Source organism: Brachycentrus maculatus, unplaced genomic scaffold (assembly GCF_059751285.1).
Source record: "Brachycentrus maculatus isolate JH-2025_06_01 unplaced genomic scaffold, ASM5975128v1 h1tg000271l, whole genome shotgun sequence".
Taxonomy (NCBI): domain Eukaryota; kingdom Metazoa; phylum Arthropoda; class Insecta; order Trichoptera; family Brachycentridae; genus Brachycentrus; species Brachycentrus maculatus.
This window is the reverse complement of record NW_028281022.1, coordinates 824,770-845,000: the sequence shown is the minus strand read 5'-3', so window position 1 is coordinate 845,000 and position 20,231 is coordinate 824,770. Positions and strand designations below refer to the sequence as shown.

At 32.9% G+C, this 20,231-nt stretch overlaps 1 protein-coding gene across 1 annotated transcript in view; it reads right to left on the bottom strand.

Moving 5' to 3' along the window:
• Window positions 1-2,203: 2,203 nt before the first annotated feature.
• LOC148305522 (uncharacterized) overlaps window positions 2,204-20,231 on the bottom strand; it is a gene marked incomplete at its 3' end in the record, with an annotated part of 370,669 nt that continues 352,641 nt past the window's right edge. The window contains exon 18 of the mRNA XM_088266575.1: window positions 2,204-2,281. Coding sequence (XP_088122701.1) covers window positions 2,204-2,281 — 78 coding nt within the window. The remainder of the gene's footprint in view (window positions 2,282-20,231) is intronic.

The window sequence follows — 20,231 nt, the reverse complement described above, 5'->3', positions numbered from 1 at the left end:
AGAACTTAATAATTACAGCTTAGAAAAACAATATTCCAAAAAAATATAGTTGTTACTAAAACAATAAGTTGTTTATATTACTGAGAATGCTCACTAAATTCAAGACATTTGTTGGCATACATTTTAAATCTATACCACCGATATTATAAAGTCTTACTTAACATATTGTATATAAATCGGAATAAAACTGCCCCTAATCCCTTGAGAAATTTGGATCCGTGGAGAGGATAGAAGCGGGACAAACCACAAACCTTTATAAAATTATTGTACGGGCCCGAAAAGCAATAGACGAACTGTAAAATAAATAAATTCCCGCTATGTAGATCGTAAAGTAAAGGTGTCTACTGAAATATTTGTCTACTTCGAACCAAAGGCAAAAGTGTCGAGAGTAAATATATAGAAATCCTTTGATGTCTCGACAACTTCAACAAATATACGTTTATTCTTTTTTACATGCATTTTATTATCTATGTCGAGGAAGGGGACTGGTATTCGTCTTATTTCACAAATGTTGAATTACGAGTCGGGTGCATGAGAAAAGCAATATTTCATATTGAATAATACGATTTATCAAAGGGTGAAAAAGCCATCGAAAAGTTTTAAACTATTTCCAACCAAAGTATAAGGTTGCGTATGAAAAATAATATGGTTTAATTCGAAATGGGATGGCAATAATAGTGAAATTTGGCTATATTTGATATTGTAAAAAAGTACTACTTTTGAAGACTCCTAAACATGGTACACCTCGCTGATCGTGAAATATGAAACATATCGGCCATGGGTTGTTTCTCGTACAGAAGCTATTCTGTAAATTTCGCAAATCTATGTATTAAAAAAAAAGTTTATTTGTGAGTTGATTATTTCTAATCGCGTGGTATCAATACTTCAATTTCAGTTTTTATCGTGACTCGTCGAACCAATAGATAATAAAGTAAGGTTTACAGTTCCTATTGATGTTGTGAAAAAAGTAAGTGTTTTAAGCAATTTCAACCATAATTGTCATGTAGAACATGAATCATACAAGCAATGTTATCTTCAACATGTTTCAGACTCGAAACACCTGATAAATTATACACTGAATTCTCACAACTTATATAACAATAATTTTGTATAGTTTTTTTTTCATCTTATTTTCGATAAACGAACCTGTCTATATTACTAATAAAAATATGAATGGTAAATATATTATCAGCTGATCTTGGTACCAAATAGATTGCATTGTATCTCATTTTAATGGATCTGGTCTAAAGCCATATCGCTCACTCCTTTCAACAACTTCATATATCAAAAATCGTCAATTTTCAGTAGTGCATGTTTTCGAAATGCCAATATTATATCCCAACAAAAGCGGCATATTTTTAACTTAATATTTACCTGCTACAGGGCAGAAAGTATTGTTTTTGCATTTTGAAGAAAAGATATTGTTTAATTTTTTTTTTAAATAAACTTAAAGTTTTTCAAATGGAGAAAAAACCTTCAGGTTTTACCTAAAAAGATCTGTTTCACAGTAAAAAGTTCAATAAGTGTCTCGATATTTATTTTGCATGTTTTTCATTATATTCTTAAATCTCCTGAAAAATAAAGTTTTTTGATATATGACGTTGTTGAAAGGATAGAGCGATATAGGTACCGGTGTACCTTACCATGGGATTGTCAGACACTACCAAAGCCATCGTATTGGGAGTATAAAATTACGAGTGCGAATTTACGAAATAAGCATATCGATAAAGGGGTAAATTCAATTACCAAAAAATATGAATAAAATAATTTAGGCAATACTTAAGAAAACATAAACAGCGTTCAAAGGACACCAACTTGAAAAGGGAGTGAATAGAATACGTGCCCCGAAAGACAAATGATCAAATTATACTGTTGATGCAATACCACCCTATTCAACTATACATCAGTTGAGAGGGAGATCTACAGAGTTGAACTGACGGGCTCAGAAGGATCTGTGGCCTGGATTAGTAGAGCACAGTATGAGACCGCTGGAGGTATAACTGGTAAAGGAAGTAGTTACGCTTATTGTTAATATAAAATAGGTTAAATAATGTTACTAAATAGTTTTGAAAATTTCATGAAAATTGTAATTACTGAAAAAATAAGTCCTAAAAAAAGTTGAGGTTTGCGTTTGATTCTTAGATCAAAAAATACGTTATGTATAAATAAATATACTAAAATTATCGACTATCGCACAACTTACCATTGGCAGAGCGAGTTGCTGGCGAGACAGCTTGACGGTCTTTTTTGCTGCTATCTTTGCTGTCCTTGCTGTTATTGCCTGTAAAAAAAACAATAAAATTTACTCAACTGCTTAGCCTCAATATTTATAATTCAGAAAAATTAAACAACCAGTTACACTATTAGATACGTGATGAGATGAGATCCTGTAATAATACTCTACCTCAGATACGTAATCTGAAGTCTGAAGCACGGGGTAGTACAATCATGAGTTCTTAAGCGAATATATAAATTAAATATATTCGCTGAAGATCCAATGGCGATCGTCGGTTGAATCAGGTTGGATATACTCGTACATACAGTAAAAGTAAACCCCTCTATAACGTTTACATAGGAACCGCGTTATCGGAGGAAACGCTATAGGGAGTTTATGTTTTTAAATTGAATTTGAATTTTAAATGTCTAATTTCAGTCTTTTGTTCATTAATGTCTTTTGTTCCAGACAATCAGAGAAGCTGTGATGTTTGCAAAATTATAAATATATTAAAAATAAATAGCAAGCCTTTCAGGGATGAAACGTTGATAAGTTAGGCTTTACTTTTTATAAAAGTGATTCATTGGATGTCATAACCATTTTAGTTTTTATCATAATATTGTATTTAGATGTTAGATGTTTACGTTTCTACAATATATTATAACTTCTTAAAAATAAAAAAAATAAAAAATTATATGAATGGGTAAATATTAGTTAAAAAAAAGTTTCTGTGGGCAATGCAGAGTTAAATCGACGTTATTCGTTCGAAAAATTCATTAAAATTCTGCAACCAGTCTGGTGGCATGTTGAAATACGAGTAATGTGTTTCTATGCAATTTAAAGTTTGCGCACTATTTACTCAACTAAATTGGGTATGCATACTAATTGATCTTCGCCACACAAACTGTAATGAATTGGATTTTAATTATAACTCTGAAATTGGCGGAATCAAATCATTTGACGACAATTTTTGCAAGGAAAGTTCTCAATTGATGGATGGAAATAAAATTAAGAAAATACGATATATTGCTGTAATTTGAACACATCGGTGAGGCAAGAAAAACATGCTACTACTACTACTACCATCACGCCGTTTCCCCGCAGGGGTATGCAGAGAAGATGGAACGCTACACTCTTCTGTCCTGACATACACTCCCGATTCTTCACATCCATACGTCTAGTCCTACATGCCCCCCGATTACGCAGACTTTTGACACCACCAGATTTAGGTTCTGATTGATTTTTTTTATTCATTCATATTTTCTTAGTCATTCTCTCGTTATCTATTCGCTCCACGTGTCCGCACCACCTTAAATAACTCTTTTTAATATTTTCAATTATCCCTAGCTCGGCCTTACATTCCTTTCTTAGATCTATCTAGAAAAACACGCGATGTCCGAAAGTCAAGGCTAAACGGATTAAATGTGAAACGGATGTATTCTTCACCATACCAACAACTTACAACCAACTAAAGTGATTGCATACATACTAATTTTTATACGTGTTTTAAACAGGTACCTAAGCGTAGAAAAGTCACTTCTACCCACTTGTAATTTGTCCCACGTCCATGGGACTTATTCTTTAATAACGGAAATCACATTGAATCGACGATCGTCTGTCGCGAACGCAGGAAAGCCATATTGCATATTGATGGATGAATATCGGATATCGCAAGCAATCGACGATATCATTTTTATTATAAAGAAGGACCTTCTAAGGCACATAATCATGATATGTATTTTCAGCAGCTATATTAGAAGAGTCTCCAATTTATTTTATAGAAATATGCTATTTCGAAAAGGCTATTTGAAAAATGTGACACAAATTCTTATATATTTTTATAAAAAAAATTAACTGCTTCAAATAGTTAAATTAAGTATGTCATAAGGTGTTTCCCAAGGATTCGTTTCGGGTCCATATCTATTTTCAATAATTGATTCGTAAGTCACTTTGTGGTAAAATCTATCCATTTTGAATTTAAGTTTTACTTAGTAAATACCATGTTTATATGATATGTTTATATTTTACATAGTGTGTATTAAAAAAATAGTGAAAATACAATTGACGCTAGAAATAACAAGTTGTTAACATTTGCACTTAATCGAAAGTGTGAGGTTCTGCGAGAACTAACAGTATAAAAGCTGCCGAGTACGCTATTTTTGCGAACGTCTGAATGTAAAGAAAATACGTTGGTAGTAGACAAAGTTATAAAGGATTTGAACTTTATCCAGGTGTCATTCTGATTTTGAATTTAGTATTATTGGAGTAAATATGTACTATGTACAAGTATACTCCGTTTGGTTGGTTAAATTGTTTAATGAGGTACCTATTCTGATGGTTCCGTTAGTAACTATAACTAATTAATTTAAACCGTATTTAGTAGTGAAATCGATGGACATTTAAACCAGTTTTACAGTTGTGTATCTATAGAAATGTAAGTAATAATAATGAAGAAAGTATCTATGTAAGAAAGATACAATTTTACATATATTCCAATCAATGAAATGGCCATTTTACCTACATAATACGAGTAATATTTGTACGTATAAACACACACATTTATAAACCTATTGCATGGCATGAATAAACCACGGAGCTGCCAAAACAGATAGAGGTTCAGTACCCTTTAAAGTAAGCACAATGCATAAAAATCCGTTCCTGACGATTATAGAACAATCAGACAAATATTTCAAAAACTTGAAATCGTGTAAATAATCTCCTATTTTCCTCTCGCAAGAGTTTTTGGTAAAAACAGTGTGGTAAATTATTTAAGTATCCACTGATAAAAATAAATGGATATATGGAAATGACCGTAAAAATTTACGCCTACGATATTTTACTATCTCGAAAGCGATAAACCATACTTTATGCCATTGTGCGTAAGTATTCCATACACAACATTTTAAAATATTTATTAAAACGACGGTAGACAAGTAGACATGTAGACATTCGCGCATCCCGAAAATAAAAAAAAACTCGGTCAACCGACATGGTTTTATTTGTTTCGAAGGTTAATAGAGGCGAGCGAAAACAGAATGCTTGCGAATGAGGGGGATACGAGTATTTTCTTTTAGGATGTGACGATGGATCGGTACGCGCAATCGTATGTACACAGCGGACTTGGGCCCAATGCAGCGTCGTGGTTTAAATTACAATTTGGATACTTAAAATATTTTTTTAAAGTATTATAGTTAAGTATTAGTTAAGTATTGAATACTCGAATGCCGCCATAAAAGCGGCATGCATGGTTTTACCGTATTACTCGAGTGCCGCTGCTATGACGGCATGCAAATAAAGTCCTCATACTATAATTTAAAAAAAATTGGCGTTTTTTATCAAAATAATTAAACCAGAATCACAATTAAATACTAATAAGTCTCGGAATTCAATCGAGTTGGCGGTGTGCACATATCAAATCACTTTCGAGTGCAAAGGGTTGTTCCATCTGTCAAAAAAATCTTTGTAAAAACTGTTTTTTATGCAGATTATTTACAAAAGATCTATTGACTCTGCGAATACGTTATCGGTGCGCTAAGGAACTATGTCTGGTAATATTAGACTTGCCAGATTTCTGAAATGTTCAATCGGGACACCGGAATATCCGCAGTGTAAAACAGTACAGTGAAATAAACAACAAAGTAATTATCCTAAATAATTCTTCACAGTTTATTATTTTTAGACTTTATTGTCGTCTATAATAAAATAAACATTTTACCGGGACGTGAAGGAAGCCGGCCGGGACACTAGGATTTCGTCTGAAAACCGGGACTGTCCCGGTCAAACCGGGACGTCTGGCAAGCCTAGGTAATATAGATGTTGGATAGTTGGACCGCTTGGACAATAGCTCTGATATTGGGAGCAGGTACGAAGACTGGAAGAGACGAAGACGTCACGTGTCACGTGTCAAACTACATATTAAATAAACAAACTAAACTTGTCTTCTCCGGGTGACATTCTGTAAGTAGGTGCTGCATACACTGTAGTGCTGTGATGGACATTTGCCAACTTTTGCGGGACAAGGGAACTATAAGGAAATTATTTTTTTATAGATATCTCAACAGAGTTGAATTACTTTTTTGGGAAGGGTGTAATAGAGTCTGGTCATTTACAAGGCTTACGACTTGTTATCGGCTAGCTGAAGTGATCACTTTGTACACTGTGTAATATTCATCATTCTGCCCAAGGTTGGACACCAATTACTCGATTTATTTGAAATTTCTATATGTTTCTTGATAGAGAAATAGTTTCGTAAGCGAATTCGACAACCATCATCAGTAAAAATTCTTGTGAAGTAAGAAAACGTAGCAGAAACCTTTATTGATTAGATGAGATTCTAGCTGAATTTTATTTGAAGAAACTGATGAATATAATATAATAATAATCAAACAAATAATATTGACACTATTAACTGTTATACGAAATATGTTATAACAAATGTACGAAAAATGTGATTTATTATAACAGCTCCCTTGAGTACAATAGTACCATATACTCGTATGTATGTATATTCGATAATGCTAAAAAGGTAAACCCTTTTTCGTGCCGGAGACTGAAAAAATAAATGCTAGTGATTTTTTTTTAAACGCAATGAAGATACCGCTATCATTTATATATTTTTTTAAAGCATAGCGATTATCGATCTACCATGTTAGATTATAAAGTTATAATTAGTATCTTAATAAATATAGATAAGCCTATCATTTAAACTATCTGTGATTATTGTGTCATCGCCAAAATGGGATCGTTTTACTGTCGCAATACACATTACAAATATAGATATTTCATTAAACTTTGATAAAAATTAAAAGTCATTTGAAGATATTTAAATTCTCTACGTCTAAGCCATTTCATTTATGAATTTCTTTTTGATTTACAGTTAATCGAAAAACCGCCTTTTTTAAGACAACTACTACATTAAAAAAAAATATTGTAGTTTACTAGATGTGCATTAATTTATTGTCTATCATATCTATAAAAACATATATTTTTTGATTTAGTGATACAAATCAGTTTGCGAAAATTATAATTTGATGTTTCTTTTATCCATACAAAATCTTCAAAAGCTTGTCTCAATCGACGGTTACAGACATGGAGTACAATAAGGGACACAGAGAAGCTAACGATATATGGTTTTGAAATTCTTCGCTGGATGTTTGGTCACCTTCACGATCAAATGTTCACCTCTAAAAGCAATAAGTAGAAAGCGGAAAGCGATTATGTGCGCAAAGTGATTGGATTAGTGCAATCTAATCGCTAGTAGAAAAGTTGGCTATTTATTACCCTTCCAGATATCCAGAGAGCGAGAGTTGCGCTCGTGACCTCGGCACCACAAAACAAGAAAGTGAGTAGACTAGAAATGTATACAGGTAACCCAATATCTCACAAAGGTCACGCGTATTTCAAAATCCAATATACCTACTACTCATTTGCAAGACTTTGAAAAGGCATACCCAATCATACAAAGTAAGACGGAAGACTGAGAAAATGATAATGTAACTACACGATGAAAGAGCGAGACAATACAACACATAGCGATCAGTGACCTGGAGACCTTCAGAGGTTATTTTGCAGTCTGACGACTTAAAAACTGGTGGGAATTTATTTATATTACATTTGACATAGATGCAAAAATACTGGTTCACAATAATCATAAAAAATGAATAAAAAAAGATAATTAGTTGATACTTAAATTAAAATTTACTTACAACATTTTGAGTGTGTCCAAATACTTGTTCACAAAATCTGGATTATCTCCAATTACAGGAGTTATTTTCATATTATTTTTTGACATAATAATCCAGATTTTGTGAACAAGTATTTGGACACACTCAAAATGTTGTAAATAAATTATCTGGTCAAATTATAAGCTTAATAATAAAAATGAAAATGGTATTTTCTGGCGTTTCTCATGTGTGTGATTATAATCCAGGATTCGGATCTCACATACTAATATAAGAGTTTCTGCTTAATAAAAAAGCTTCTTTACATCTCACCAATAGATGTCTCTAGTGAAGTTCTAGTGATTCAAGAACAAAGTTTCTAAATTGGTTCATATATATAGAACTTCCAAGAATTTGAGTAGTGTGGTTGTCAATAATGGGTAGAATTGGTGAATGTTACACGTGTGTAAAGTGATCACTCAAACCAGCCTATGACGGTCGTAAGCCCCGTAAATGCCCAGACTTCCATATTCTTCTTCATCTTTGATGAGATGTCAAAAAAAAAAAAAAAAAAAAAATAATAATAATAATAATAATATAAAATTTACTTGGTACAGAAAATATTTCTTACTCTAATTGTAATTGTTAGCAATCCCGCAAGGTGGGATTGTGAAATCTCACGGGATTCGCAGGTATTATTACCGGAGCCGCGTGCTATATGCGGGATTAATATACAAAATAAATTTGAAAGCTTGTATTTAAAATAAATCATATAATCTCAAATTATTCCATCATTTGATTTGTTTATAACAGAGAAAACATTGATTCTAGTAATATTCTAATATTCATCTTGTAACAATCAAATCTAATTATCAATCTAGTATACCGCAGAAGTACACTTAATTTTTTATAGATATTTTTTTAGCATCTAAACAATGACCTTGTAATCTAAGACCCGTATAGAATCTCACGACACATGTCGCTCACTCTTTTCAAGAACGTCATACATAAATCAAAAATCCTCAATTTTCATTTGTGCATGTTTTCGGAATGCCCAGAAAATGTACTATATCCCAGCAAAAGAGGCATATTTTAAACTTAATATTTACCCGCTACAGGGCAAAAAATGTTGTTTTTGCATTTTTAAGAAAAGGTATTGTTTAATTATTTTTTACATATATTAAATATTTTTTAAATGGAGAAAAACCCTTCAGGTTTTACCTAAAAAGATCTGTTGTTTCACAGTAAAAAGTTCAATAAGTGGCTTGATATTTATTTTTAATACATTTTATTATATTTTTAAACTTTATAAACGATCTCCTGAAAAATATTTTTTTTTTGATTTATGACGTTCTTGAAAGTAGTGAGCGATGTAATACTTATGTAACATATATAAATAAATATACACATACTTTGTATCTTACATTCCCAAGAATACATAAAAAATGAATAAACATCTTTATCTGCGATTTACGATCTATGTATGTACAATATTTAATTTATTAATTTAAAAATTTATATGCGTGCATACCATTTATGCCAACATATAACATTAATAGTTCAATCCTATCGGATCAGTGGATTTATAAATTGCACGCGATTGCAATTACTATGTAGGACCCACGGGAATATGCCTACATATTTACAGCGATTACAATAACTTTTTAATGATGCATAGTCAGAACTGAGTGGTTCAGAGGTGATTGGGCACTCAATGATTTGAGAGCTATAAAGTTTGTATGCTGTTGACCTAAAATCTTCAACTTCCCTCTTGTAAAACATGAAATAAACATTTTCTCGTGTTAGCGTGTTGCAATTCCAGGCAGTTATCGCGGCTCTGAATGTGTTTAATAGTATCTTAAAGTGATGCTATATTTAAAATGGTCGGCATCTATTTTAAGATATTATGAAGAATATTTTGGTGAGTCGTCTCTCTGCGCCGTTGTACGGTACGAACTAGAAAGCTGATAGATTCAGGTGACTCGGCTGAAAATTGTTACCTAAAGATTACACATATCCAACATATGTAATATATAATAACTATACAATTGAGAAAAAAACGCCAAAGCTAAATCTATTTCATTTTACATCGTTTTGGTCTGGTTTGGTTGGTTTAGATTAGATTAGGTTAAGTTAGGTTAGGTAATAATATTAAGAAAATCTGAAATTGAATGCTAAAATGTGGAACATTTTTTTTTCAGAATGTCCGATTAAAAATAATATTATTTTAGTAGATATGTATGTAATTTTTTACCGTTATTGTGTATTACGTAATAGATGAGACATTTTCGATGTTAACTTTTTTCTTGATTTTCGATCGCAAAAGTCAATTTAAATGTGAGGATGTGCAATGAATTTTTTCATTATTTTCAGATATTCCAAATTGTTTCCATACCGATCCAAACAAGTACGCAACATTAAAGTAATAGTATACCGACACTTCGTAGAATAACTTTAAAGGGTAGATTTTTTTGGTGATTCATGTATGTTGCAGACGTCCTCGAGGTATCGACCAACAAAGTATTTTGAGAAGAATTACCAAAACAAAACGACCATTGGCTTACTACTAGTATTTTCGATGTATTTTTCGGGAAATGGTCGATATATCTTTTATTGTGTTAAACAACATTTTATTCTTATTTTGAAAACAAAATAATGAAATTCGATTAATTTTTGTATTTTAAATCATTTAACAAGTTTTCATAAAGGTTTTCATAAAAACAAAATGTTCCACCTTCGTTACTTACCCCACATTTCCATCAATTTTATATTTTGAATTATACTCTGCATACGAATCAAAATTGTGCAAATGTAAGTTTTAGGCCTTGGCTCTATGTATGTAAGTGATTAAAACAAAATTACAGTTATGATTAATCTATTTTAACAAAACTTAAGGCTTGTGCTTCTTTGCTATCGAAAAATCGATAATTGTATAAAGCGTCATTTATTGAATATTTATTTCACGATATAATAATTTGGCGAGTTCAGGGTGAAGGAAAAAATGTCTGCGGACAAAGGAAAAAGCTTATACGAGAAATTTAATAATGAAATTCTTTAATGATCAATTTGACGTACACATCTCCTCAATCACATTACGTATACTGATTGTTACCTCGCCAAAAATTGAAAACATTCTTTACAAATAAGTTTTGAAATAAATATTGCTAACAATTCGCTGGGAAGATAAATTTTGTATACTTGGACATATTCAAAATACTGTTAATTTTTAATGTATAGAATAATAACTATTAAATGCGATTGAATTCAAAATATATTTATACTAAAAAACTTCATCCGGGAACCCGCCTTTATGCGATATTTTTGTGGGTACAGGATACTGGGTATATTACGTATAATGCTTTAAGATATGTCAATATAAAATCTCAATAATTCATAATTTCACCAGCTGGCGCAATAATATGGCATTGAATTTTAACATCATATAGAAAAAATATAATTTATCACTATATACTATGTACTCGTATATGTATGTTTTCATTTTTTATTCGTAAAAGTTTATAATAATTGGGTCAAACTCAATGTGTGTATAATTAGTGTAGGTATTGTTTTGTATGTGTTAGATATCAACCTGTAAATCGTAATTGCTCAGGTTTTTTTCTTCAAAATGCTAAACAAGTTTTGACATGAAAACACCGCACCGGCATTAATAATTTAATGTACTCATGTACAAAACTTTGAAGTGGCCATTGTAAAACAGGTTTTCGATTAATTAACTATTAATATCTAAGTACCGATTCTATCAGTAGGTGCGTATCGGAGAAGTTTGTAAAGAAAGCTCGCGGGAACGGGGGCCAGTCTATCCGTTGGTGGAAGAAACTAAGAGAAACGAGAAAACGTACAATTATTACGGCGGGCGCTGGTACCCATTTGGTGAAAACGAGGAGACAACTCATCGAGTTGGCACAAGCCGGAGCTGTTCCGCGACCTCAGGAGGCTGTGCGGGCGAGGGGTGTGCGGCGCGGGGAGGGGAAGAGGGAAACCTGTCCTAGAGGCCCGAGGCATAATATAGTGCTTTTGTTGGACTCGTATTCATAGTACGTTAATGATGAATGTGGGAGCTCACTCCTAAAACAGACGGTACTCGTCGTCCTGTTGTAAAGGAGACTGGGGCTTTGATATGTCCGTTTACACTCGGAACCACAAAAAAATTGCTGGGGATCGGCTTCGTTAATGACCATAAATAGGTTGTTATAATTTCTGCTTTGGTCAAGTGTTCTCCATCTCTGGTGAGGATACACCTCTGAACAGTGTAAATCACCAGCATTCAAAAAGTTAATCGGACCTTATGCAGAAAATACACATGCCACCAGTAAAGAATCTATAAAAATGTTTTGAAAAAAATTAGAATGTAGTGTTAAAATATAGTATTAAATAGAATTAAAAGTAGAATATAGTATGACGTATGTTTTGCAAGTAGAAAATAAAATGAATTGTAAGAACAATATTTTAGATAATAAAATAAATTGGCCCAAAATTTAGACATTATTAAAATTGACAAAAACTAAAGCTATTAAAAAATGCGTAGGTGTAGGTCTAGGCAACGAATGTTTAAATTCAATTATATTTATAAGAAAACATATTCAGGCCAAACAACAGCTAGATTCCAGAAGCAACACGGTCAATGGACATACAAGGAATGGAGCCAATCGAATTGATGACGACATGTATTATAATAATAAAAACCGAGAATATTTGACTTTACAGGTAACATATCGGTCATTAGAAATGTTTTTGATGCGAGAGATCTACGACACGCTAGGGGTGTAGCGCCCATTGGACTAAGATCAGTTCGAGTCTCGTAGACTGAAATATGGACATGTGACGTCGACCTCATGATCCACTTGATAAATTTCTGACGGGTATTTTTTACGCCTGCGGATCACCGGCGATAGGATTTTGATAATTATTTACATATAGTTAAGACCTTAACAAAGAGAATTGAATATAATATTCATATAAAAACATTGGATAATTCCTTCTTTTCTGACTTTGAAATGTGGCCGGCGCAGAAGGTAAAAATACCCTTTCCACCCTTACCATACATTTCCCGTCCTTAATAGGTCAGAAATAAGAATAACATTAGATAGCTAGTGGATATACCGACACGATGGCAAGATGGTGGTCTAGTGGTCAGAGTTATCGCACACCAGATTACAGTTTACGGTTACAATACCAGAGCAGATCAGATTCCGTGGTGTTGAATCACCTTTCTCGCGTTACACAATACAAAAATACAGAATACTGCGCACACGCTACAGACATCCCTCTGTTCACAGAGCGAGGATAACATGACATGACACAATGTATTATAGCATCGCTCGGTGGATGCAATTTTATTTGTGTCAAGGTGGCGAATTTAAGGCGATCCCAAATAGTGCGAGCATAATGGTTCACACTCGAGGTTGCGCGCTTTCTAAAACCGATTCCTATAATTGTTTCTGTAAAAGGAGTCATCTAGTTGTTACGAGGTCGCCGCAGCAGAACCTGTGATGGCGGACGACCAACTGGTTTACCGTACCGTATAGAAACATATCCAAATCGGTGCGGGAATATTATTCATCGCCATTACGTAAAACACGACCCGATAGCAAATCTCATGCTAAGGCACATTACCTAGATTTATTCTAGAAAAATATGCCCATACGGCAGAACGTTCTCGATGGGTCGAATAGTAAATTGTGAAATGTTGATTCACTAGGTACTCGCGTATGTTATTGTAATCGGTGCAAATTATTTTGCAATAGTTCTAAAATATCCAGTACCTACTTAGGCTCCTAGTACCAGTATAGAGCACATATTTGCAAATTCTGCACATTAAATGGTACAATAATTAAGCACACCAAATGCAACTATAATATGTAGTAGGTACCTATGTGTATTGCGAAAATGTTTGAAAAACAAGTTTGCCATTGTTCAAGCATTTTGTTAGCCCAAAATATTGCATAGCTCTTTGTTGATTCCGTTTATTCGCGAAAATTTTTATTCAGCAATTTTTAAATAACCTTATTTGAGTAAAATTTGCTTCAAATTTTACATTGACACGGTGCTGCCGGGCGTAAAAACGATTACACCGAAATTGAATGTCATCAATAAAAATTCTTGTGAACTAGCAACATGATAAGTACCTATGTAAGGGGTTTGGTGATATATCAAATAGTACGTGACTAAATGTAATCAGCCGATAACGACCAGTGACATAGGTACCTACCTACATTTATTTAATAAGTAGATCATTACACTTACAATACGATATAATAAATATGTAAAAACAAAGCATTTCCCTGAATATTGAACGACCACACAAATATGACAGTAAATATATTATTTAAGGGTGTTTCTGACTGAAATCATTAAAACCTAATAAATAAGAAAGACACTAAAGTTCCAGGTATTGAACCAAAGATTTATGAAGAAAAAAAATCTGAGTACATATTGTTGTGGTCTATAATTTGCATACTATAATATATGAATACACATATTGGTATATCGTAGTCGTACAGGAGAAAGTGACCAACTAACAAAACGTAAAATGTTCAGGAGGGTCATTTAAGTCACAGAAAATAAACAACAATGCAGTTAGTCATTTTTAACAAGTCAATATATTATACTTCCAAGTTAAAATCCCTTTGAGATTTTTTCAGGGCAATATTAAGCTAGTAAGATATCAAATAGTCAATGATCACGTTTTTGTAAAAAATGCACTTGGTCACTTTCTCCTGTATGACTACGATATGGTCTGTAGTCTATAGGAAGGGAGAGAAAATGGGGATATTTTTGTTCCCCTTTCCACGATATTTTGCACGCAATGGCACATTCAGTTAACGCGGTGGGCTATGCACTGCTTGGTATGGATAGGGGCTATAAAAAACGTATGAGTTCCTTGAGTCGAAATTACAATTATGTATCATTTTAAATGCATACATAGACCCGTTAAATTATTAAAAGACCCGCCAAACGAAGGTAGATACTAAATTCTCACGGAAAATTTTCAAACCCAAGTGTCTTTTTACAATATCTACCATTTTGGGAGACTTGCGATAGTACATATGTATTATCAGAATTTGATCGACGATTCTTATCGCATATTAAAGGGAGAGGCTCGATATTACGATAGTGAAAATGTAGGTGCTTATTTAGACGTGACGAATACCTACTACTTAAAAAGAAAATATATTTCGTTATTAAAAATTATATATTAAGGTACGGTAAGATAATGTCTTAAATTTTGTATTAATTGTTATTATTTTTTCATTTGTAAATAAAAATAATCAGAAACATCCTTGCACTGGGTGACTGCCAAATAAATAATTAAAAAAAGGTAATGTCTTATTCAACTACAGGCTTGTACATTTTTTACTCAAGCAACCATTTTCCATTATTTAAATAAACTGGACAATCAAAATGGATAAAAGGTTTAGTAGTATTACACACTAAATATTACAGTGAAAAAATCACTTATATTTTATTTTACCCCCCTTGGGAATCGAACCCGGGACCTCCAGAACGGTAGCCGAGCGTGCTGACCATTTTTTCACTGTAATATTTAGTCAATATTACCATGGACTGGTACCTGAAGCGGAGGGCTGATCACCTTTCCTTCATGTGTAAACGATCAAGATAACACTGAGTTTATATGACACAGTGCCCTATGCACCATTGGGGTGCGGATAAGGGTTTTATTATTATTATTATTAGTATTACACATCTAGAAATCGGGATGTAGTTCTCATCTACTTGTAAATACAAGTTTTTGTGTTAAAACCATAAATTAATTATTGGAAACGACATATGCTATGGCAGGTTATTAGATGAAGTTTTTGATCGGCATTATGGGAGACGAATAATAGAGAGAGAGAAATAACTTCGCAAAATAGAATAGTGTTCGTTGTATAGAAGGAAAATTACAGCATAAATATCCATGATATTCTAATCTTAATAAAACATTCATTACAAGTATAATTGAACTTCCATGAACCGAACTTCTATTCTTACTAGGGTAGGCAGTAGAGGTAGGTAGTAAGGTAAGCTAGGTACTACTTACTAGGGTAGGCAGTAGAGGTAGGTAGTAAGGTAAGCTAGGTACTACTTACTAGGGTAGGCAGTAGAGGTAGGTAGTAAGGTAAGCTAGGTACTACTTACTAGGGTAGGCAGTAGAGATAGGTAGTAAGTTAAGCTAGGTAAATCAGCGGTAGGAAGAATAGCTTATAACCGCAATCACCAACAAAAATGTTTTCCTGCGACGATTATAAAACATCGCATAAAACGAAATGATTCATAAAGTGAACTAGGTAGGTATTTGAGTTTTACAAATGATATGGGTATTTGGGTAGGTACATGGGTATGGGTTTATTTTTAGTTATGGAATTCTGCCAATGGAGCCACGCGTCAAGACGAACCTATTTTTAAGGTGGACGAACGGAAATGTTATGTTTAATCTGATTTCACATAACCCATTTATTTCCGAACTCATAAAAAAAACAAAACTTTAAACCAATTTGTTTGATATTTCAATTTTGAGTGATTGTTAAATAAAACATTTTTTTTACTATTTTCATGTTAATATTTACCGTTACAAATACTATTTTTTGTATTTATCATATTAAATTATCTAAATTAATCATTTCAGCCTGTGTAGTTTTATGTCGTCCATGAAAATAAAAATGTAATATGGTTTTTCAATCATCGGCAGCGTAGCGAAGTATTTTTCTTTCTTTTGACCCTTATCTGCACCAATTGGGACATAGGGCACTGCATCGCATCGACGCATTGTTATATTGATCGTTAATTACACGAAGGCAAGGTGATCAGTCCTGCGCTTCAAGTAACAGTTCAAGGTGATATTAAACAAACATTAAAATAATAAAAAAATCACTTATATTTGATTTAACCCGGGGAATTCTAGGAATTGAACCCGGGACCTCCAGCATGGTAGCCAAACGGTTTAACCAGTACAATACACAGGCGGACAATATGCGAATGGTACGTATCATATAAAGTAATCACTTGTCGTTTGAAGTAACCACCTTATAAATTTCCAGACTTCCATACTGCCATTTTAAAAATTAATTCGTTTCTAGTGAGATGTTATTAAAAAACACACATACTTATAAGCACTTATTTATTTCCATTAAAAAAATAAAAAAGGAATTTAATTTCATTCATAAAAATATACGCTTCTCAATTTTGGCATTCAAACATTCAAATTACAGGAATTTCAGAAATTTCAGACATTGTACTAATGCGTTACTTCGTTTGAAATTCATTTTCTTCAGTCGCTGAATGAAAATTTCCGTCAAAGAAATTGCTAAAAAGCGACTACCTGCAGTAAAATTCTAACACTGTTAGAACAATTCAAACATGAATTGAATTTCACGTTTTTAAATGAGAAATTATTTATAGTACAACGAGCGGTAGCACTGTCGAAAATATGCCATTCAGCCCCAATATACTAGGTAAAGGACGTACAAAAATACATTATTATTTTAATTTTATAATACATACTACATACAAATATATGCCACCAATGTTTTAAACACGGGATCTTGAATAAATTGGGTGAAGTATTATCGTACTGGAGGTCCCGGGTGTTTTCAAAATCAATGTAAGTATTTTTTCTCAGTAAAATTATTTAATATTACCCTGGTGTGCTACCTAAAGCGAAGGACTGATCACCTTTCCTTCATGTGATTAAAGATCAAAATAACACTACTCATACGACACAGTGCCCTATGCACCATGATGCGAATAGGAAGTTTTAATAGGGGATTAAATTTCGGGAAAACTCCGAAATTGTAGAAATCCGAGTTTATTGACTCATTTCATAAAAACTAACTAACTAACTAACCATCACGCCGCTTCCCCGCAGGGGTAGGCAGAGAGAAATCGAACGCCACACCACTCTGTCTTTGCAAACATTCTTTGCCTCTTCTACATTCATGCATCTCCTCATACATACCCGACGATTATTACGACTCCTGACCCGGCCGCTTTCAAGTATTTGACATACCTGATTGTGCCAAGTTTTCCTCGGTCGTCCTCTGCTTCTTTTTCCAACTACATTCGCCTCATAAATTTGTTTAACCGTTCTTTCTTCACTCATACGCTCCACATGTCCAAACCATCTCAACACACCTTTCTTAATTTTATCGATAATGCTTATCTCAGCCTTACATTCTTTCCTTATTTCATCATTCGAACATCTATCAAACATCGTTTTGCCACACATTCGTCTGAGCGATCGCACTTCGACTGCATTCAGTCTGCTTTCATCCTTCTTTTGCCAACTCCATGCTTCGCTTCCATACATAAGGGTTGGAACCAGAACTCCATTGTGTACTGCCAGTTTAGCTTCCGCTGATAGATTTTTATTTGCTAAAACTGATTTTAGTGCACCATTCACTCTGTTCCCAGCATTCCTTTCATTGTATGTTCTTATACCTCAGATATTATGTAAGTAAGTATAATACAAGCACTGCAGCTGCTGCAGGCTGAGAAAAAGAAGAGGATATTTGTAACAAAAATAGATAAGGGCATAAGCCAAAGGAGAATGATGTTGAGGCATTAAAACTAATCTTCATTATTATTATTGTAATTTTTGCGTGGCGTCACAATCCTGAATTTTATTTTCATCAATTGATTCGGCAGTCACCCTTTGTCTATGTTCCCACTGATAACAAACAAAAAAACAATAATAATAGTTTGATAAATAAATAAAAATAAGAAACAGCCCCCTCTTCAACCTTCAACGTCCCAAGGACCCAACACTAAAATTTTGAATTAGCTTCACATACGGTGTTTGAAAATGATCCGAAATGCATCGAAACACGTGTCACAATAGATTTTAAGAAATAGTGGTATTTATTAAGTAAAACTTAAATTAAACATACTCAATTTAATAATACATAAATCAAACAGAATCATTTATATGTTACATATCCAAAAACAATCAAACAATATAACAATATACTCAAATTTCAAGATAACAATATACTCGAACAAAAGTTCGAGTATATTGTTATCTTGAAAATTGAAGACAAAGTAGTATGTACATATCGCTCACTCCTTTCAAGAACGTCATAAATCAAAAAATTTGATTTTTCAGGAGAACGTTTTTAAAGTTTAAAAATATAATACAAAATATTTCAAATAAATATCAAGCCACTTATTGAACTTTTTACTGTGTAACAGATCTTTTTAGGTAAATCTGAAGGTTTTTTCTCCATTTGAAAAATATTTAGTAAATTTAAAAAAATAATCAAACAATACCTTTTCTTCAAAATGCAAAAACAACACTTTCTGCTCTGTAGCGGGTAAATATTAAGTTAAAAATATGCCACTTTTGCTGGGATATAGTACATTTTCTGGACATTCCGAAAACATGCACAACTGAATATTGACGATTTTTGATTTATGACGTTCTTGAAAGGAGTGCGCGATATGTGTACACAATAACAGAATCACTATGTATCGACAAAAAATATAATACGTCAATAACGTACACAGATTTGCGGTTGATTTATAGCAGAAAGCATAGTTTCTCAAATATTTTAATGAAGCCCTGGAGACAGCTGGTAAATACATGAATTAATTAACTACCATTTAGAAAAATGATTTGTTACTTCCAGTTACTCGGTATCTGCTATTTGGGAACTAAATTAACGTTTTAATCGTGTTTACTTTAGTGACAAATGGCAGATGTGTTACTGATGATGGTGAATATGTACCTATGCACGCATCTTATATGCGAACATATTGATATTTTTTGGATAGTGTGACATTGTGTGACTCATCAAAAATATGGCAAATTGTGATCACGGTTTGGTCCGTCGAGGAAATTTCGCTGAGTAAATTCACATCTCACACACATGTTGTATTATTAAAACTAGACAATAAAGTTAATCCGAAAGAATAGTTGTTAATTTAATAGTTGAACTTAACTCCTGCGGACCCCTGAGGGGACTGATCTATTAAAATCAACGTTTAGGGTGAGAATCTTATTTCGCAATACCAAACCTATTGATTCGGTAAAATTGCTGTTTTTTGTTCTTCGCAATCTGAAAGATTGTCGTGTCTATCTTTAATTTTGTTTGGGAGGGATATTAACTTTTCGAAAATCTTTTGAGAAAAACAAAAGTGAACTCAATGTTAAAGCGAACGGAATTGCAAAACACGTCTTCCTTTAACATATTATTAAGACATGAAAAATTCAAAATCACAAAAAAACAAGATATTTTTGCTACATTTTTTTATATCACGCATTTAATGTATTAAAAATGGGTATTATATTTAAAGGGTAATTGAGATAAATTAAATATCAAAATATAATCAAATAAACT